The following is a 23,019-nucleotide window of genomic DNA, read 5'->3' on the forward strand; positions in this document are numbered from 1 at the left end:
TCCACACTTATGAAAGTGAGAAGGCTCATAAGCCATTTTAGTTCTGTTTTGAATGAATTTGCAAGATAGGGGAAAGAAAATTGAAGTGTGGAAGTTCAGAGTCTGAGCCATTGTTGTCCACCTATGAACTGTACATCCAAAAAAGGCTCTGCTTCAGATTCATTGAGAGTTTTGGACCATGCCACTCTACCTGCCCTATTTGCTCCATTGCCCCTGCACTGGTATTCCCCAAACAATGTATGCCTGCAAAGTGCAAACACAGTAAATACAAAAGTCTAGGCCTGATCAAGTTTTCCAACTGAATAGTAATTTTAAGGATGTGTTTGCTATGACTAGAAAATGTATTCAAGAAAATAAGTCGTTTTTTAAAGGCAGATTGATCTTAAGAAGATCATTGCATACTCCTAGTATTTGGTTGTCACTAAATACCAATCCACTAAAAGTCACTTTCTAGAAAAATGATTTTCGTCATACCAGACACACCCTTAGTGGACTAAGGGTACCATAAGTTAAGAAAAATAACACAACTAGATGTCTCGGGGGTACAATATGGATATTAGACATCGGAGAAAGGAAAAACTAACAAGAAAAAGTCAGAGATTTGAGTAGGCTTACTGGCGCCTAGATGGTTGATTCCAGTCAGTCCAACCTTTTGGATCAATAATAGCATCAATATCACATTTGGAATATATAATTCTTGAATACTCTCCCCATGCCCTGCCCAAAAATACTTTGCCACTTCCACTGATTTTACAGTTAACAAAAGAGAAACCAGTATCTTGATTTTCTGAGTTCCTGTGTTGTGCTGCAATTGCTCCATATCCTTTGGCTACTGAATGAAGAGTACAATTCTGTTGACAATATAAAAGAAAAAAACAATTCAAGTTTTGAAAAAAGAAAGTAGTGAAAAGGACAAAAATGGTCCCTTAAATTCAATCCTGATCAACTTTGGTCCTATATGTTTTCCAAAGGTGAGTTATATAGTCTATGTCAAATATTTAACAAATTCTGGTTTGTTAGGTTTGGCGGGAACTCATATTTTGAGGTGCATTATTTGTAGTGTCTGTTGTAGTTTTTGGTGTTGTAGTTTCTGTGATTTGACAGGACTTTCTTGAATTTTCCGGTTAAATCCTTCTCTCTTTTTTTCACAGTTTCCTTTAGATCTAACAAACAAAGTTTGTTGGAATAACATATTTAACAAAAGTACCAAAAAATGCTCATTTTGACCAAAATTAGAGGATCAAAATTACTTGTATCTAAGGACCATTATAAATCTACCCCGAACATAAAGTCCAATTTTGTCATTTTCTCAAATACTTAAAATAACTTGCTAATTAGAACATAGTAGGGAGCTACGTGCTGCTCGGACTCTTCCAAAATATTGATGATGGGTATTTATATGGAGAATCCGATATGGGCACCACAACATTACAACATTATTGGAGAGTCCGAGCAACATTGATAGCTAGGAAGTATAAGTACCTTATAAAGTGACCTGGCATTTCCACAAATGAAATCAACAGATCCTTGAATATAACATTGGTAAAAATAGTGTGATCCAGCATCATCTAAAAGTGTGTCTTGTGATCCCAATATTCTTACTCTATACAACACTGATCTATCACCAGTTAATCTCAATGCCACTGCTTGCATTCCAACACCTTTAGGATCTGGAATTACTGTGTTCTGATACTCGCAAACAAGTCAGGTCAGGTTGTGTCATGACAGCAATAAAATTAAATTATCTGAACAAATGATATTGTTATAAAGATGTTTGACTATAGTAATACGTACGTACCTCGATGGTGATGCCAGTTGCACAAAAGTAATCAGATTCAACAGTTAAGGTGGCAGTTCTAGAAGTGCCTAAAATAGAACCATATTGGTCAGTGTCAGAGGCTTTGTCATGACCAGAAATAATAGTTCTGGCTGTTTGGTTTTGATCACCAACTAATGATATGAATGGCTTTGATGCTGGTATATGCACCTTTTCTCTGCATAATATACATGTTCACAATAAAAAAGTTAGACCTTAACGGTCAGTAGCGAAATTAGAATTTTCACTACGAGGTTTAGAATATGAAAATTAAAAAGTCAAAGAAAGTTCAACATCTACCATATATACATAAAAAATAATAATTCTAATCATATTTAGACAATGCAATTTTCCGCTGAAGGGGCCCCTTCGAAGTGCTAACAATATTCAGACATCACACGTAAAAGAAGTTTTCAACACAATACATTATGGGCTGACAAGAAAAAGGAGTACTATGTTCATTGAAGTTATGTACATCAAGGTAGAGTCATGATTTAAAATTTATTATGGTTTGGATTTTATTTTTTAAAGTTTTCTAAATTAATAATTCACACATATTATATGAATTTCTTAAGAAAACACATAAGGTTAGATCAAATTTATTGTATTCGGACGAATTCGTAAGCTATACTCGTTCCTGAATTCATCAGAGTAAAAAGTTCTTTACATTGTCAAAATTACCTAAAGTATATTTAAACGTAAGTATTCTTTAAAATATGATATTTATAATCTTTTAAATATGTTGTCACTTTATCATTGTACAAAAGTTAATAAGTTTCTTCTGAGATTTTATGAGAGGGGTGGTGGGGTAACACACTACCATTTTATTAACTGTCAACTATTAGTACCCCACGTCCTCAAGCTTAATTTAACTTCGCACCAACTTTAAAAAATGCAAAAAAAAAAATAATGCAAAAAAAGAAAAACTGCATATTTTATAATTAAGACAAGAAAGTTCTTGCAATTATTTTAAAGTGATTTGATTGTGTTAAAAATATTTTACATCATTAGTACATGCATTGGAACTTAAACTCAAATAATATAATATCTTCTCAAAAGCTCAACTTTATGGTTTCTAGATTTTAGGATAGCTATACTAACTGAATCCTGAATTTAATTTTTCTACATATTTAATAATAGAATTTTAATTACACATACAAATGAATTCGATTCAAAGCTATTAAATTTTATTGAACCCCTAGATTCAAGCCTAGGTTAGTCCTGATCATCACATAAACTAATCTATGTTGTCAGACTCTTTAAAAATATCGTTGCATTCATATCAGATTCTTCAAGAATGTATTAATTTTGTAAAATCCGATACACACTCATCAATACTTTTGAAAAGTCCGAGCAACATAGAAATTAATTAGAGTAAGAAATTCATATACTTATTCTTAAAAAAAATACTACTTTTGGAGAATTCGACACAAATCAGTCAATATTTTTTGAAGAACCCAAACAACATAGGAAATAATCAAGAGTAAGAAGTTGATAAAAAGTATTATATATGAATATATAAGAAGAAATTAAAAAAATTACCTGTATGTTCCAGGATGAATGTAAATAATAACTCTCTGCAAATTATTTGAAGGGACTTTATCAACTGCACCTTGGACAGTAATTGAGTCTCCTTTACCATTTTGATCAACAACTATCACTCTTTGTAAAGACGAAGAAGATGAAGAAGAAGAAGAAGAACGCGATTGTATAAATTCATCTTTATTCAAACCTAATGAAGTAAAATTCACCTTCATATCATCCCACGTAATAATGTAACAAGAATATTGATCGCCACAAATCAAGAAAAAAATCACAATCCAACTGCTAAAATCACTTAAATTCATCACTTAAAAGAATTGTAGAGAAAAATTTGAAGATGGTAAGAAGTGTGGGCTAAAGCAAGCAAGAAGTGAAAGGTAATAATAAATATAGGAGCCTAGTACGTGTGGTATGGTATAGTTTTATACAAAAAAAATAAATTGTTTTTCATAGTACAAATATTTATAAGATTGTGAACGTTGGAATTTGCATGTTACATAATTTCAAGAACCTCTAAAGTCTTTAAGTTAATAATACTAATAAAGAAAGAAAATGGAGAGTGAAATGTGTAAAGATTGAGGGGGTAGTTTTTGTTAAGGAGTAGTTGTGAAATATCAAGAGGTGTGTTTTTTTCGAAAAGTTGCATAATAACCGCTATGCTTTATTTTTCTTCTTCTTCTAAATTAAGCTAAACCCAACATCTTTTTCTCTTGCTTTTTAATTCAATATGTTAAACTATAACTGGAAAAAGAATAGACTATGGAGTGTTATGGGCGTAAATATTTACTGGCATTCGATGTTTACATCAAATTAATAAATATATGTCATCATGTGTTTATAACATACACTTTCATCACATAAGTGGTTACAACACTCAGTGAAATCGCACAAGTAGGGTATTGGAGTATAAAGTATATGCAGACCATACCTCTACATCAGAGAGATAAAGAGATTATTTCTGGAGGACTTTCTACTCGAGTACAATATATCAAAATAGATATGAAAAATAAAAAACAATACTTTCATCACTTAAATGGTTAATTGGTATAATTTATTACTTTGTTAAATTATTTGATTATGATAAATTAGTATAATTTGGCGTAAACGAAATAAAAAATTTTGCGATGTAACTGGTCGCTAGTGGAGGGTTTTGGCAATCACGTGTTCTGTTTCACAACCGGCGCCTCTTTTCGTTTCGCCTATTTTTAAACTAAATTTATATTCGAAAAAGTACCACCGTGGGGAGAAGATTTCTCCGTCCCTTAATCATAGATATCAGATTTAGAGTCAACACAACATGCTATAATTACGGGCAAAATTAGAATTTTGATTATGGATTCGCTTGAACCCAATAACTTTTACTTAAATAGGGTATTTGTTTCAAGATGTTTATTGAATATACACAAAAATACAAATATTAGACTTAGAATTCAGTTATAATCACTTATAGTTGTTTTGCTTAAATTTAGAATCCATAAAATTAAAATTTTGGCTCTGCCTTTAATTATTATATTATATGCTAAAATCAATTCAATTAATCAAGAAAAAAATTAACTTTTGTGGATATTTCATGGGTCTGGCATCTAAAGAACCACATTTTAAAGTAAAAAATTCAAATAGGTCAATTTTGAAATTGGCCAAACGCCATAAATCATTAATTTATTATAACTTATCAAGAAATCGTTATTAAATATAATTATTCATAATTTTAAAGCAACATTAAAATTATTTTTTTATGACCTATGAGTATGAGTGCGAGTCATGGAACCATATTTTGTTAATTGTTTCATTCAATGTAGGTCGCCTACATACATCACACCCCTTTAGGGAGTCGATCACCTTGCATTGACACATGATATTTTGTGCATGGAATTATTATTTTTATCTGATTCTATAAATATTTTTACATTATTATAATTATGCAAAATAAAATAAAATATGATTTATATTCAAAGTTTGTCCCCAAAAGTGCTTACCCGTGGATAAGTGATAGCTCCTCTACTTTAACGGTTAGCTAGAGCTATTTTATCATAAAGATTTTGAGATGAGATCACGTGATGATGTTAGGATTTGTTTGTTATTTTTTTTCATTCGATGTTCACTATTCGATAAATTTTTATCAGATTTATACTGAAAAATTTCACTTTTGGTAAATTATTCTTTACTAAATACAACACATAACATGCTCGTGAATAGAGAATTAAACATAAGTAAAAACCTCAATACTTTTTCACATCCAATTTTGAAAAATTCATTCATACTATGACACAAAATGGTTGATCAAACTTGAAGGAAATGGACTCTTATATCTTTCCTATAAATATAAAAATGAAAATCTCACAAGCCAATTTAGCCTTTTTTTTTTTTTTTTTTTTTTGCAATTTGCAAATTCATAAATCATAATGAAACTAAATTCTAAGCCATTGTTTTCCACCAATGAATTCTCTTTTCAAGAAGGGTTGGGCTTGGTCTTTACTGAAATATTTAGACCATGGCACTCGACCTTCTCTATTGGCTCCACTTCCCTTGCACTTGTATTCTCCAAACAATGCATGCCTAAAAACAAAACAAAAATAAGACAATGTAAATAACTTTAATAATAGGCCCAAATATCCGATTTCGAGATCACCATTTAAATAATATTTTGCATGTTTATCCACCTCAAAACAATTTCAGATATATATATGCGTGTTTGAAGTTGAGTCTGAAAACGATTGAAATTCAGACACATGACTTAACTTTAGTCATATGTGACTTCGGACATTTTCTTGACAAGGACTATTTTCAGACATTGTATGTCAAAAGTTGTTTTGAAGTAAGTAGACGCGCAAAACAAATTAAAAAGTAAGTAGAGATTAAATAACGGTGTCCAAATAAATTATCTTACCCTTGTCTTGATAATTGGTCCCAATCAGACCATCCTTGTGGAGTAATAAGGCCATCAAAATAGCATTTTGAGTAAATAATCCTTGAATATTCTCCCCAAGCTCTGCCTAAAAGTACACTGCCACTCCCAGTGACTTTACAATTAACAAATGAGAATCCACTATTTTCATTAGGTGAGTCTCTTTGGTGTGCTGCAATTGCTCCTGATATTCCCACATTATCCAGAGCTATTGAATGAAGATCACAACCCTGTTTAGAAAAATAGAAAAAATTAAAAGAAAATCGCGATTACATCTTGAAAAAAGTTAATGGCTTGTTCAAACGATAGAGCATTGTTCGTGTTTCAAGTCATGTGGAGAGACGTGTGTGTGTCAATTATCGCTCATTGATTTAATGAGATAATAATGAGTTTGTAGGTTGATCAACGATTTGGGGCCGCGACTCAGAGTGGTGTCATGGTCCCACACTATTAGAAATAAAGATTTTTTCCTTCGTGAATCAGTGAAAAATTTATGCTATAGAACATGATTTTTTCATTTATTTTCCACAAACTAGCTCACTGGAAACTGAAATGATGGAAAACTTCCTAATTTTTTCGTTTGAATACATTACTATTTTTCCTTCTCACCGATTCAAACAAAATATCTATAAAAATAGTCAGTGGAAATATAGTAATTTTTTAGTAGTGCCAAGGGGATCTCATAAATGATCAAATCCCACGAAAACTAACGGTTTAAATCCCAATAAGTCTAACTAGATACTTGATTATTTCTTTTTATTTATCTAAGTCTTAACGAACAAAATAACTTGATACCTACACTACTTGAGAAGTAACAAGTACTAATGAAATAATCGAGTGTCAACAAAGCTGACTTGAACACCATCGGTATTAAAATAGAAAAGGATAAAAGAGTCAAGAACCTGAAAGAGTGATGTAGCATTGCCACAAACAAAATCAACAGTTCCTTGAATGTAACACTTGAAAAAATAATGTGATCCAATTTCATCATAAAGTGAATCTTGTGATCCCAAAATTCTAACTCTGTACAACATTGCTTTGTCACCAGCTAATCTCAATGCCACACCTTGCATATTATAGTCCTGAGGCAATGCAACCACAGTATTCTAACAAAACAAAATTAAATTAAAACGTGTTTCCTTGAGTTCAATTGAATCATTTTATAATAAGATCATGTTTATTCGTACCTCAAAGGTGATGCCAGTTGCACAGAAGTAATCTGATTCTACAGCAACTGTGGCTGTAGCAATTGTGCCTATCTCATTGCCAAATTGATCCTTATCACATGCCTTGGAGTTCCAAGTAATTAATGTTCTTCCAGGATGATTTTCATCACCAATTAATGAAATAAATGGCTTTGAAGATGGGATAAACACTTTTTCTCTGCATAACCAAAAAAAATAAAATCATACAACTAAATCTTCACATAAAAGGGACCAAGCTACCTCTTAAGAAATAATAAATAAAACAAAAAGAATTTTATTGTATCGCCTTTATTAATTATAAGCCGTCGAAATGTTGGAAATGAATAGAAATAATAAAATAGACACGAAATGATAAATTCTCTCTTGATATTCTAAATTAGACATGTAAAATTGGACAATACCTATTATACTTTTGTAAATATAGATCCAAAATTAAAAAGAAATTTAATACGTAATAATCATTGACTAGTATATAGATATCTATCTGTACGGACCAATCTAGTTTTTTAATATATAAATATTTGCTTTAATTATATATACAATATTAGTAACAAAAAGAGAGTAAAGATTTCAATGGGTCAAACATGAAAATTTTGAAAGAAAAATTAAACTAAACAAAGATTTCTTTTTCTTTTTTAAAAAAAAAGGTACTTAATTAAAACACAAGAAGTAACACGAGACATGCCTATTCCCATGTGTGGTTCGATTTCTAACAAAGGATATAGACATAGAATTTGAATCCAAAACATCTTAATTTTTTATACTATCAGATTATATATATTATAAAAAATACCTGTAGATTCCAGGACGAATGAAAATTTTGATTCGTTGAGAACTAAAGTCCGGGACCATGTTAATTGCACCTTGTACAGTAACAGAGTCTCCATTACCACTCCAATCGACTACGATGACTCCTTTAGACTTGCGCGAATTTTCATCAGTTAAATCAAAAGTACCCAAGTCCATTTTAATATCGTCCCACGTAACGTAACGTTGAGCCTCAAATTTACTAGCCAAAACAATTAACAAAAACATCGAACTCCAAATGTTGATAAAAAAATTAAAGTTCATGTTGACCATATAAAAAAAAAAAGGTGATGGTAAGTAGTAATTTTTTGTTTTGGAGTTTAATTGAGAACGAAATTGATCTGCAGAGTGATGGAGTTATAAGTGAAAATGAAGGGAAACGGAACTTTATGTGAAGAACTCTAATAGTAGAAGAAGATTAAATGATGTGATTAAGTGAAGATTATGTAAATATGATTTTTTTAGAGATAATTACACTAAATACTCCTATAATATGAGTTAGTTGTGGATATACTCTTTGTATTTTAAAATTTACGTATTTTTACCATTTATATTATGAAAATTCTACACTTACACCCAGTATGAATTATTTAAAGAGTATTATTATTTAGAAGTAGACTCATATATATAATCAAAAGTCATTGGAAAATAGTCAATTTTTTTGTGGATTTCGCGCTTAAAAAGATAAAACTTTGTGTTCATAACATTACTATTGTGTTCTTGCTTTAAAATGACTACATTTCAATGAATTTTCAATTGTTGACTTATTTAAGTTCTCATAACGTATGACGTATGTTTTCATATAAAAAATGACTATGTTTCAATGAATTATTATTCATCGTCTTATTTAAGTTCTCATAACATATCACAAATTCACTTGTTCTCAAACTCTTTCAAGCACAAGAATTCTATTTATCATTAACAACAACATTGGCGCCCTTTTTTTAACACTGGCGCCCTTTTTTACCCGCTAATGTATTGCGCAAATTGGATTAAATTGCAATCAATTCAATTTTATAAAAGAATTAACAGAAATAAATAATATTAATTTTGAGGTTGAATAATCATGAAAAGGAATTTAGAAATTCCCCAAAATTTAATTATCCTCATTTAATTGTATGGAAAAATAATCTAATTACTATCCCTTATTTACCCTATTTTCCATTATTCCCATCCATTCCCAAAAAATTCAAAAATCCCTTTTTTCCATCCGGATACATTAATTCATTAATTCGGATACATTCATTCAGTAATCCAGATACATTAATTCTGATTCTTAAATTATCTCTATGTTCAATATATCGTGCTTTAAATGTTACCGACTGATACTTAAAAAACCCTAATTTATTAGTAATTTTGTATCCGGACTGAATTGATGTATCCAGATTACTGAGTTAATGTATTCGAATTATCATGTTTTTAAGGAATTTCTGTAAATTGAAAAAATGTAGAAAAAAATGGTAATTAACTCTTTACACTATGTGATTCCTAAAAAAATTACTAATCGTATATCATGCTCATTAAATGGGCTTTATTAACTTAAGTGGCCGACATTTCTAGCCCAACTTAAACCAAAATGCACAAAGATATGGCCCAATTTAAGTTTGAGCTCATTGCCACAGAAAAGTGGTTAGTTGCACTTTTGTCCATATTTGGCGGTGATTAATTTTTTTACGGGACATAAATTTATATTTATGTTAATATCCCACAAGTTATGCCCCATATAGACACTTTCACTCACATTGCTTACAAGTTATGCCCCATATAGACACTTTCACTCATATTGCTTTAGGCAGTAAATGATAGCAGCAGATCGGTCGATTGCGCCGTATTTTTAAAGAACTTCTGCCTTCATTCTTATGGAGTCACTTAGTTTGGAAGCATTTCATTCCAGTGTAGAATTTTAGTTTGGTTCTAAGGTGTGTAACATACATCATCAAATGTGAATGATATTAGGGAACTATGAATATAAAGTCATCTATATGTTAGAGAACGTCTAGCTATAACGTAAAATTCCTTAAATGAATTGAAATTCAATCAAATCATAAAATGAATATCAGATTCCGAAGGAGAAATCTAAAAATAATCAGAATACCCTTTTGCTTATGGTGGGATGCGGCGACGCTTAAAGAAGTTGAAAAGGCAAATGCTTTTTAACTCCAATGGTTCAGAATTCATATTCATGAAGAACCTCCAACCATACATATTTTATTAATATTTTTTTAGACCAAAGTTTCACGATCATAAAAAAAAAAATAGACCCCACCAATAATATTCCCGTCCTCTTTTGACTACTGTCTAATATTATGCTATGTGTTCTGTTTGTGATGCCAAATTCGAATGTCATTTTATCCACTTAGTCCTCTTCTGAAACAAGGGGCGGATGTATCGTTTATGGTTTATATTCAATAAAAATTCAGTAATTTTAGATTAAATTTTAAGCTACCTTTATCCACTTGTCTTTGCTAGTAAACTGTATTGTAAAATATTGAAACAGTAACAATAAGTTTGAAAATTAAATGACAGAAATTGAAAAGAAGAACAGTATCTGAAAAATTATGTAAGAACAAAAAAATCTAGCCCATTGAATGCACGGTGTGTCTTTAAGAAAATTATTCCCCTCAGTGTACCTAAGATTTTGGAATCTTTCCTCCTAGGATAGAACGATTTACTCACCAGAATAGCGATACAGCAAATTATGGTGACTGCGAACCACTCGAAGACAGTATATCACACGAGTTTTTAGGAAGTGCAAAAAAAAAAAAGAAGATGTTTATCATAAATTTTCGTTAGGAACAATTCTGAGGATCAACAGAAATATATAGCGTGTTTGCAACTTTTCAGAAAAGATGTCTACTGGGAAAATGTCGCAGCTTTAAGGTTTGCAACTTTTCAAAAAAGGTTGCAACCTTACAGAAAAAAAACCATTGAAAAAACGATAGGGAATGTTTTAAATTAATCTGGGAAAGAAAGAAATGGATCGGATCATGGGTCAAAATTTTTCAATTACTTACTTGATTAAATAATAATAATTAATTAAAAAAATTAAAGAAAATTTGATCCAAAAAGATTATCAATCAAATCATTTGACCAAATCCAAATCCAAATCCGTAGCCATAGCCGAAGCCGAGCGAGCGACGACGGCGCGAGGGGAGACCCTCTTCTTGACCCTTTAGCAACATGAAGGAGTGCTTCTACTTTTAAGTAGAAGACTTTTTCTTTCCACCACCTATGTGGGACAAATGCTTATTTCATAAAGTAAGAGGGAACAACTCATTTTTTTCTCCACTTCTTTTCCCTCCATTTTCCAATCAACCTATTAATTAAACCCACCAATCCCCACATGAATGTGGAATGGCTATAAGATAAAGGAATGCACGGATAAGTGTGTATATACAAGCGAAGATTAATTGCATCTGGATAAGTAGGTTTCCCTTTGAACTTTTCATAGGGAACTTATATAGGATATACTCGATCAATCGGTAGATGCGATATCTTTGAACCGTTGAACTTTATTGTATAACTAGACAACATAAGTCACACAATCAACCCTCAACCATTTATGATTCTCACGATTGTGTTCGTTTCAGCCATGAACACCGCCTGATTTCGTGAATGCATAGAGAATGGGCCTTTACCGTCATTCTCCTTGAAGCGGCTTATACTTCACACTCACATAGGTGATTTCTAAACGTGTAGTCCTATAGACACACTATCTAGTCATTTTCTGCCAGACTTAGATAATCATTAAAAAACTTTAATGCTTTATTAACTCATTAAAAAGCCTTAAGGTTTTATCCTTGTTTCTGAACATTGTCATCATCATGAGAATGGGTGAGTTATTAGATAATGTTGAACTGCCATTCATAACTTTGTTTGATCTCTTTGAACCTAGTTCTTGGGATCTCTAGTGTACTAGGTAGAGTTACCGTCATGATGACTTGTCCTTCGCCTTAACCCCATTCCCCTCGATGATCTTTCAACAGCCTCTTTAGATAAACCTTTTGTTAGTGGATCCGATACGTTATCTTTTGACTTTACGTAGTCAATAGTGATAACCCCACTAGAGAGTAGTTGTCTAATAGTATTGTATCGCCATCGAATGTGACGCGATTTTTCGTTATACACAATGCTTCCCGCCCTACCTATTGCCGTTAGCTATCACAGTGTATACATATAGGTGCCAAAGGTTTGGGCCAAAATGGAATATCTTTCAAAAAATTTCGAAGCCATTCAGCTTCTTCACCGGCCTTGTCTAAAGCTATAAATTCAGATTTTATTATAAAGCAGGCGATGCATGTCTGTTTTGATGATTTTCAAGACATTGCTTCTCCACCAACGGTGAAAATATATTCATTCGTGGATATAACTTCAGATAATTCGGTGATCCAGTTTGCATCACTATATCCCTCAATTACTGCGGAATATTTATTATAATGCAAAGCATAGTTTTTGGTGTGTTTTAAATACCCCAAGACTCATTTCATTGCCATCCAATGAGTTTGATTGGGATTACTCGTGAATCGACTCAGCTTACTAATAGCACATGCTATATCTGATCGTGTATAATTCATAATATACATCAAACTTTCCAAAACTCGTGCATAGTCCAATTGTGAGTCACTTTCACCTTCATTCTTTTTGAAGTGCAAAACTTACATCAATTAAAGTTTTTTGCAACATTGAAATTTAAATACTTGAACTTATCAAGTATCTTTTCAATATAATGTGACTGTGATAATGCTAGACCTTGTGGAATTTTATGGATCCTAATTCCTAAGATCAAATCAACAACCCCTAAATCTTTCATATCAAATTTGCTAGCAAGCATACGCTTCGTAGCATTCACATCGGCAATATCTCTACTCATTATCAACATGTCATTAACATATAAACAAACAATAACTTCATGATTTGGAGTATTTTTAATGTAAACACATTTGTCACACTCATTAATCTTAAATCTATTTGCCAACATTGTTTGGTCAAATTTCGCATGCCATTGTTTAGGTGCTTGTTTAAGTCTATAAAGTGACTTAACAAGTTTGCACACTTTTCTTTCTTTACTAGGAACTATGAAACCCTCAGGTTGTTCAATGTAATTTTTTTTCTCCAATTCTCAATTTAAGAAAACCGTCTTAACATCCATTTGATGGATTTCAAGATCATATATGGCTGCCAGTGCCACTAACATCCGAATAGATGTTATCCTTGTTACTAGCGGATATGTGTCAAAGTAATCAACACCTTTTTCTGTCTATATCCTTTGACCACAAGTCTTGCCTTATATTTGTCAATAGTGCCATCAACTTTCATTTTTCTTTTAAAAATCCATTTTGATCCTAAAGGTTTATTTTCAGGAGGAAGATCAACCAATTCCCATGTATGGTTATTCAAAATTGATTGAATCTCACTATTGACTGTCTCTTTCCAAAATGCTGAATCAGAAGAACACATTCCTGCTTTAAATATTTGAGGCTCATTTTCAAGCAAGAATGTCACAAAATCTGGTCTAAAGGAAGTAGATATCCTTCGACGTTTGCTACGCATTGGATCCTTTTTGATTGGTTTACTTTTCTTTGGTTCTTCTTGCAGTCGTTTAGATCTTTCACTTGACGACTCGCATTCTATTTTATACGGATAAATATTTTCAAAGAATTCAACATTATCTGATTCAATTACCGTATTAACATAAATGTCAGGATTGTATGCTTTGTGAATCAAAAACCGACAAGCTTTGCTGTTTGTAGCATAACCAATAAAAATACAATCCACGATTTTTGGTTCGATTTTTACCCTTTTGGACAAAGAAACTTGGACCTTTGCTAAACACCCTCACACTTTAAAAATATTTCAAGTTGGGTTTTCTTCCTTTTCATATTTCATATGGAATATATTGTGTTTTTTCTGTGGGGCACCCTGTTGAGTATTCGATTAGCTGTAAGGATAGCTTCCCCCCACAAATTCTGCGGTAAACCAAAACTTATTAATAAAGCATTCATCATTTCTTTTAATGTTCAGTTTTTTTTTCCCGCAATTTCATTTGATTGTGGTGTGTAGGGGACAGTAGTTTGATGAATAATTCCATATTCTAAACATATCTCTGTAAAAGGAGATTCGTATTATCCACCCCTATCATTTCTAATCATTTTTATTTTTTTGTTCAATTGATTTTCCACTTCGTTCTTGTATTGCTTAAATGCATCAATTGTTTCATCCTTACTATTAAGCAAATACACATAACAATATCGAGTGCAATCGTCAATAAAAGTTATAAAATATTTTTTCCCACCACGAGTTGGTGTTGACTTCATATCACAAATATCTGTGTGAATCAATTCTAAGGGACTGAAATTCCTTTCAATAGATTTATAAGGATGCTTAACATACTTAGATTCAACACATATTTGACATTTTGATTTATTGCAATCAAAGTTAGGCAATACATTTAAGTTAATCAGTTTTCGCTAGGTTTTATGATTGACATGTCCTAAACGTGAATGCCATAAATTATTTGACTTAAGTAAGTAAGAAAAAGCTTAAACTTTATTATCATCAACAACCATTACATTTAGTTTGAAAAGACTCTAAGTATGGTAGCATTTTTCAAAATACATTTCATTCTTACTGACAACTATTTTGTCTGAAACTAGAACACACTTGAATCCATTCTTGATAAGAAGACCGACAGAAACCAAGTTCTTTCGCATTTCTGGAACATGATAAATTTTGTTCAGCGTCACCACCTTGCCAGAGTGGAGACGCACCTTGGAGTCTAAGGGGTTTAAGCTGAGTAGGACCAAGACAGAGTACCTAGAGTGCAAGTTCAGTGACACACCTCAAGAGGTTGGCGCGGAAGTTAGGCTCGGGGACCAAACCATCCAAAAGAGAAGTAGTTTTAAGTACCTTGGTTCTATCATGCAAGACAGCGGAGAGATCGACGAGGATGTCACACACCGTATTGGGGCAGGATGGATGAAATGGAGGCTCGCCTCCGGTGTGTTATGTGACAAGAAGGTGCCACCGCAACTTAAGGGCAAGTTCTACAAAGTGGTCGTTAGACCAGTTATGTTATATGGGGCAGAGTGTTGGCCAGTTAAGGTCTCCCACGTGCAAAAGATGAAAGTTGCCGAGATGAGAATGTTGAGATGGATGTGTGGGCATACCAGGAGTGACAAGATTAGAAATGAGGCTATTCGAGAAAAGGTAGGAGTGGCCTCGGTGGAAGACAAGATGCGGGAAACGCGACTGAGATGGTTTGGGCATGTGAAGAGGAGAGTCCCAGATGCACCAGTGCGGAGATGTGAGAGGCTGGCCATGGATGGTTTCAGAAGAGGTAGGGGTAGGCCGAAGAAATATTGGGTAGAGGTGATCAGACAGGACATGACGCATTTACGACTTACCGAGGACATGACCCTAGATAGGAGGGTGTGGAGGACACACATTAGGGTAGAAGGCTAGTACATAGTGGTTTTATTCTCCCTTATTCGTAGGCGTATTAACGCACTATCATTTCTTGCATTCTGATGTATGTTATTTATGGTATTTATGTTATTATCCAATAATAATATCTACTATTTTTTGTGCTTTGATTATACTATTGTTTGGACCGTTTTCGTCATCTACTTATTTACTCTAATATTCTTGTCTGACCTTTTTCTATGCTTTTATTGAGCCGAGGGTCTATCGAAAACAGCCGTCCTACATTGGTAGGAGTCAGGTCTGCGTACACTCTACCCTCCCCAGACCCCACGATGTGGGATTTCACTGGGTTGTTGTTGTTGTCACCACTTTGCCAGATGTCATTTTCTGAAATACTCTGCCATATTCTTCAACCTTAGCCGTTGCAAAATTTCTCATACAGATAGTCGCATCAGGAGCAGTAGGGGAATAAGTAGTGAAGGCTTCTCGGACTGCACAAATATGTGACGTAGCTCCTGAATCAAGCCACCATTCTTTGAGATTTCCTATCAGATTGCATTCCGATAGCATTGCACACAGATCATCCATGCCTTCTTTATTCTCCACCATATTGGCTTGTTCCTTTTCTTTGTCCTTTTTTGGGGACGACAATCTGAGGCTTTGTGGCCAACTTTTCCACAATTATAACAATTGTCCTTGAATTTTTTCTTGTTCTGCTCCTTATTTTTTCCAAAAAGTTTCTTCATTTTCTTAGTCTTTTGAGCAACATGTTCAACGATGTTCACTCCCATAATCGTTGAATTTCCACGTGACTTCTTTAGGCTGTTTTGTTATCTTCCTCAATCTTGAGACGAATCACAAGATACTCCAACTTCATTTTCTTGCGCTTGTACTTTAGATAATTTTTAAAATCTCTCCAAGAAGGAGACAACTTTTCTATCATTGCAGCCACTTGAAATGCTTCATTAACTATCATACCTTCAGCAATAAAGTCATGAAAAATAAGTTGTAGTTCTTGAACTTGGGTTCCAACGGTTCTGCTATCTATCATTTTATAGTCTAGAAACTTAGAAACCACAAATTTTTTCAAGCATGCGTCTTCAGTCTTGTACTTCTTCTTAAGTGCATCCCACAATTCTTTAAAAGTTTTTACAGCACTGTAGACATTGTACAAATCATCATCCAAAACACTTAGGATGTAACCGTTGCATAGAAAATTTGCATGTGTCCATGCCTCAGTAATCATAAATTTTTCATTGGCTGACATATCAACAGCAGGCACAGGAGGGTCTTCATTGGTGAACTTCTGCATACCAAGAGTGGTAAGCCAAGAGAACACCCTTTGCCATCTTTTGAAGTTGGCTCCAGAAAATTTCCCTGGTTTTTTCGCCGGTGGCACAGAAGTGCGGCTTGTTGCAGCAACAGTCGCATAAGTAGTAGCAGTTTCACTTGCTATTTCTTTTCGCTGTCAAAATAGACAAATTGTTTCAATACTTTAGAATGTCAAACTTTTTACAGCAGCAATGATGAAATTTTTATATTCTTCAAATCGTTGTACAAGTATGAACTTTAATATTCCAACGAATTTTTTATACTCTTCAAGTCAGAATACCAAATTTCATATGAAGTAGAAAACCACACAGGTTTTAATCTCCAAAACAGAATACAGTTTAATCAAAAACAAAAAAACGACAATAATTTCCTTAAAATTGTTTGTAAACTGTATTATAAAACATTGAAACAGTAACAATAAAGTTTGAAAATTAAATGACAGAAACTGAAAAGAAGAACAGCATCTGAAAAATTATGTAAGAACAAAAAATTAAGCCCACTAAATACACAGTATGTTCTTAAGAAAATTATTCCCCTCAATGTCGAATACACTCTATATGTCTGCAATTAGGTTTTTTCATCTTCCAAATGGCAGATATTCATTTAAAATTTATCTTTTCGACTATATTATATATTGCCACTTGACTATTCTAGCTACTAAGAAATTCTACACTGTAGTGAACGGCATTGTATATGCCATCTCTCCCTATCAATACTGAATTATTCAATTTCAATGTATAAAATAAAATCCAAACGTTCCAACTTCCAAGTCACTTCCCTACTGTTACGAAAAATATAATAATCCACCTGCCTTTTCATTTATTTTTTTCATCTCAAATTATATTTCTATCGTAATTTTTAAATATAGTTATCTTAACATATTTATCATCTTAAAAATACAAGACAAATTATTATTTTCTTTTCATTTTATCCTCTTAGTTATCTTTCTTGAATACTACAAATACCTCAATTACGAGTGATGTTAATATTTTTTAAATACCAATTAATAATAAAATAGTTAAAATCCCTCTTAATTAATGTTTTTAAGGAACAGACAGAATTACTACGTATAATTTGAGACGCCGTAAATCAAATGATTTTGATTCTCCATTAATATATGGCATTATATATATTTGGTTTAATCTTTCAAAGTTTTGCACTACATGTGTGTTCGATAATATTTCTTGTCCTTATTATTTTTTATAAAGAAAGTTTGCGTTATAGAAATCGAATTTAGGAGTATGTATAACTAAGTTTTTATTATACAATCCTGTCACTTAACAATTATTATTACCTATAATAAGCAAATAATTACATCAAGTCTATGTTGGTCAACTAAAGAAAAAAATAACTCATTGGAGTTGCATTAACTACACAAGACTTCGAGAAAAGTGGATTGAATATCTGGGTAGAATCAGTCAAATTACGTTGAAATATAATATTTTGATCATTTCGCCACATAATTTGAATTTTCATGTAATTTTAAAATAAGTTAAATTTATTTATATTTATAATCTTAAACATAAGATTTAGTTGATTTTAAAACTTGGAGCATTTATTTTTCAGAAATGTAAAATTGATTATTAATATTGAAGATATTAAAAAGAGTGTCACACAAACTGAACAGAAAGAATATCTATAAACAAAATGTAGTTCCTTGTTTCGATTTTTTTTTCACATTTTCTTCTTTTTAATTGGTCCAAGAAAATAATAACATACTTCGATATTTAATTTTCATTTTTTTATAAGATATTTTATAATTATTCAAACATTCTTGATGTATTTTTAAGTACAATTTTTTTCTTTTGTTCTTCAATATCATACTCAATCAAATTCGTTTACATGAATTAAAATCGATAATTATTGTCTATAAAAAATACACTTTCTACTTAAAAAATAAAATTAACTTATATTTTATTATTTTAAAATTATACTAAATACATTGTCGATGACCTTTATGAGGTGGGGCTTAGTGTAGTGCCGGTCCCATGAGGTCCTTGACCAAATAATAATAAATCTTCCAGAAAAAATTTATGTCATTGCAAACGTCACATTATCTGAATTGATTCCTATTTTAAATAAACCAAAAGACTTTTTTTTAAAATGTTGGTTTATTAGTTATTTTTTAGTCTAATAAATAAGTGTTGATTTGCTTTTGGTCAAGTTGGACCGGATTACTTTTTAGTTTACCTAAGCAATGAGCTTTCCTTCTTGACAGGATGCAAAAATGTTCTTATACTTCGAAAGAACTATCATATATTTTAAAAGGACTTCTTAAATATATCTGTTGTATTTAGTTATTTGGTTAGGGTGCATCGTAGGTTCTTGAGGGCTATGCTTGAGCTGAAATCGAGTCTGAATTTCTATATCATTTTGTTTTTGGCTGACAACTAAAAAGAATGTATAAAATATGGAGATAATACTATAACGAAAATATTTTTTAGCAATACTAAGTATGCACATAGTAACAAAGATGTTAAAGTCTTTATCGATATTAGTTAATTATTATTGAATCCAATGTTATTTCAGATTTTAGAAACATTTACAAAAATTGTTTATTGCCACTAAAAACAACATATTTAGCGATAGTTAAAATATTATCGTTAATTAATTGCCCTCGATTCAAACATTCATAAATTATTGGACACTTATTACTATTTACTGCTACGGGTCAAACTTTCTTGTTAACTTGTTTAGGAACACAAGTTATTTACTTCCACAAATAAATTAAAGTTACCAAGTTCAGCTCCCCTTCTTTGGTCCCAATTAATATTATTATTGATGAAATTGAAGGTTTGCGTGTACGTTTTCCAAACCAACTCCGACATCACGTTCATGTCACTAGTAGGGCTGTTCACAATTTTGGTTAAAACCAAAACCAAACCGAAAATTTAACCAAACCGAATAAAAAAACCGACATTCAATTTGGTTTGGTTTGGTTTGGTTTTAAATTTGAATAACCGATAATATTTGGTTTGGTTATGGTTATAGAAAAAAATAACCGAATAAATAACCGAACCAAATCGATAATTATATACTTAAAATTTATAATTATTTATATGTATAATATTAGTTTTTCATAAATAATTAAAGATATTTTATACGTTTTAATTATTAATTTAATATTAATATACTTATTTTTAAGGCCCAACAATCCAAACCCAACTCTCAAGCCCAATTATAAATTCTAATAAACACTAAACAGCGGTCCAAGTCCAACAATCCAAGCCCATTAGCCCAACTCTCAAACCCAATTCTAAATCCTAAATTCTAAATCCTAAATTTCTAATAAGCACTAAGCACTTGAGCAGCAGATAGCAAAATAAAGTAAAAGTTAAAACTTTAAAACCCTAGTATCTGTTTTCCTTTTACATTTTTGTTCCTCTCACATTGGTTTCTCACAAAGTCACAGACTCACAGTCATAGACTAACAGTGAAGGCTCAAGAGCAACCTCAACTCCTCAACCCCAAGTATAAGATTGTCAAATTTTGAGAAGGTTTGTAAGGAGTTTTTCAAATTTTAAATTGATTTTAAGTTGTTTTCTTTTTTTTCCGAATGTTTAAGTTGTTTCATTTTCTGTTTTGAACCTCTATGGGTCGTGAGGAAAAAAGAGCTTCATAAGAATTTGAAGAATGTAGAGAGAGAATATTTGAATTATCTCGGCTAGTCATAAATCGAATAACCGAATCAAACCGAACCAAACCGACAATAACCAAACCCGTGGTTATTATTTTACTTGGTTTGGTTATGGTTTTAGACATTTAATAACCGATTAAATTGGTTTGGTTATGGTTTTAATCAATAACCGACCCAAACCGAACCATGAACACCCCTAGTCACTAGTTGCGTTTCTTCAATTGATCATAAATAATTTTTTTAGATCAAATTCAATTGAACTCAATATATTTAATCTAAATTAGATTTCTATTTTAAAAAATTATTGAATATCTATGTTTTAATAATTTTAAAGAATTAGAATTTCAAATTAATAAACTTTAAATTTTAATTTTGCTTTTTACTATCGAATTATCTTTACATATTGAAAACAAATATAAACATATTTTATTTAGGAAATTTCATTATGAAATATCACGTACATGCTTGATCAATTTGATTGTAAACCTAACTTCGAGACTTGTAAAGTATACAAAAAGTTATTTCTACTAATGGTATGTGAATCTTAAGCACAAAAATGACCTTAGCTTTTTTTTTTTTTTGATAATTGAACTTTATTAATCATCAAAATATAGCTAATCACATGAGCTCAGCTAATCTAAAAAAAAAACAAAAAAGTCAAGAACCTAATCATCCTAGATGAGCTATAAGCAAACTGTTAAACGTAAATCAGAAAATTTGCTTTTGTAAAAGCTCTTTCAAATCACCCTCCGCTCTTGTGTTACAAACACAAGCTATTTTATGAGCAATACTATTCAAATTTCTTATCTTGTCTTCAAAAATCCTGCAATTTCTTATCTTGTCTTCAAAAATCCTGCAATTTCTCTCTCTCCAAACTCCAAATTGCATGAATGAATTCTGCATACACCATTTTCACCAGCTTTGCTCTTGTTGTTTTTGTTGATAAGGGAATTTACATCCATACAAAAGAAATAAATCATACTAAATAAGTTTTGTATAATGAGTTTAACTGCGAAAATATACAAAAAGTTTCAAATATTAGCCCCTATTTAAAAAATCATATGCTTAATCAACTCGATCGTAAACCTTACTTTTTCGAGAGTTATATAATTTGTGTTTAACAAGTTGTGTGTTTTTGTTAGCCAACTACTTTTATAAAATGATAAATAAGTCACCAACTATACTAAGATTCAAGCAATATTACTTGAATCAATCAAATACTTATCCTTTACTAAAGATTCGTCAAAGACTTTTTACTCATACAAATATTATTTTAATTTATATGATTACACAAACTACAATTATTGTTTCTTCCACATGTAGATGTAGATTTCTAGAAATGGTCAAATTTCAATTCTTTAAGTTAAATAGTTATATGAAAAATAAGGAGCTGTTTGTCTGGGGAACTAGTTCTTTTTCTTTTTGAAATAATATCTGATTATATATTGAAATGTGATTTTTACAAAAATTGAAAAATAATTTTCATCATTTTTTCATGTTAAATATATCTTCATAGATAATTTTAATTTTTAAATATTTGTATTTCAATTAACTTACATATTTTTAAAAATATTTTACTATTATGTCCAAACACCTTTTTTTAATTTTATTTTTACCTTTCTCGAGGAATTCTTTTCTCTCTTGTTTTTACTACTGTAATTTGAAATTATAATTTTAAAATTAAAAATTAAAAATATTTATTATCCGAACAATTTTTCTTATCATCCAAAAGCCTACTAACTAAAAAATACAAAATGATTATTATTTTTGTATTGTGGCTGCGCTTCTAAGACGTAGAAATGTGTCCCTACATGGCATTTTCAAAGTCACCAAAGAAGTCGTTTTTATTCCTAAATCTTATACTTTTTCACATTAGAATATGTAACATAATTAATTAAATAAAACTTTTTGATTATATTAATATACTGATAAGATAAAGTTTACAATATCAACACGTAATAACAGATCAACAACGACAATAACAATCCAGTAAAATCCCACAACGTGGGATCTGGGGAGGGTAAAGTGTACACAGACCTGACTCTTACTAAGATAGGACGATTGTTTCCGAAAGACCCTCGACTCAATAAAAGTATAACAAGCGGTCTGATATATTAAGAACTACAATTTGTAACATATGTTGAATCATAGGTGAATAAGCATTTAAATTTTATGAATTTGATATATTAAGACAGAGACTTCAAGAGCTACAATTAATAAATTGTTTAATATAAACTATGGGCTAAAACTACTAAATTCTACTTAATTTAAAACTCAACTTCTACATCTGCTATTTTATTAATTATCTTTCTGAAAAATACAATTTTTTATATGTATTTAATAAGAAATTTTC

At 31.3% G+C, this 23,019-nt stretch overlaps 2 protein-coding genes and 1 pseudogene across 2 annotated transcripts; all 3 read right to left on the reverse strand.

Moving 5' to 3' along the window:
• Positions 1-18: 18 nt before the first annotated feature.
• On the reverse strand, positions 19-3,663 carry LOC129891194 (pectinesterase QRT1-like). Its single transcript, XM_055966471.1, has 5 exons — positions 3,359-3,663; positions 1,799-1,994; positions 1,483-1,686; positions 616-851; positions 19-243 (listed from the first exon to the last, which is right to left on the reverse strand). Exons 1-5 carry the CDS (start codon positions 3,661-3,663, stop codon positions 96-98), a joined length of 1,089 nt encoding a protein of 362 aa, XP_055822446.1. The 3' UTR covers positions 19-95.
• A 1,901-nt stretch (positions 3,664-5,564) lies between these two features.
• Positions 5,565-8,662, reverse strand: LOC129892564 (pectinesterase QRT1-like). Its single transcript, XM_055968146.1, has 5 exons — positions 8,262-8,662; positions 7,451-7,646; positions 7,166-7,369; positions 6,246-6,493; positions 5,565-5,914 (listed from the first exon to the last, which is right to left on the reverse strand). The coding sequence occupies exons 1-5, from the start codon at positions 8,546-8,548 to the stop codon at positions 5,767-5,769; spliced, it is 1,083 nt and encodes a 360-aa protein (XP_055824121.1). The 5' UTR covers positions 8,549-8,662; the 3' UTR covers positions 5,565-5,766.
• A 5,547-nt stretch (positions 8,663-14,209) lies between these two features.
• On the reverse strand, positions 14,210-17,848 carry LOC129891776 (uncharacterized; annotated as a pseudogene).
• Between the last annotated feature and the right edge of the window lie 5,171 nt (positions 17,849-23,019).

Source organism: Solanum dulcamara, chromosome 6 (genome assembly GCF_947179165.1).
Source record: "Solanum dulcamara chromosome 6, daSolDulc1.2, whole genome shotgun sequence".
Classification (NCBI taxonomy): Eukaryota; Viridiplantae; Streptophyta; class Magnoliopsida; order Solanales; family Solanaceae; genus Solanum; species Solanum dulcamara.

Bases quoted from the DNA above. Each gene is read 5' to 3' on its own strand.
- LOC129891194 (XM_055966471.1), bottom strand. From the start codon at position 3,663: ATGAATTTAAGTGATTTTAGCAGTTGGATTGTGATTTTTTTCTTGATT. The intron at 852-1,482 runs GTACTTATACTT...TATTGTCAACAG, and splicing joins ATGCCAGGTCACTTTATAAG to AATTGTACTCTTCATTCAGT. The intron at 244-615 runs GTAAGCCTACTC...TGCACTTTGCAG, and splicing joins AATCAACCATCTAGGCGCCA to GCATACATTGTTTGGGGAAT.
- LOC129892564 (XM_055968146.1), bottom strand. From the start codon at position 8,548: ATGGTCAACATGAACTTTAATTTTTTTATCAACATTTGGAGTTCGATG. The intron at 6,494-7,165 runs GTTCTTGACTCT...TTTTCTAAACAG, and splicing joins ATGCTACATCACTCTTTCAG to GGTTGTGATCTTCATTCAAT. The intron at 5,915-6,245 runs GTAAGATAATTT...TTTTGTTTTTAG, and splicing joins GACCAATTATCAAGACAAGG to GCATGCATTGTTTGGAGAAT.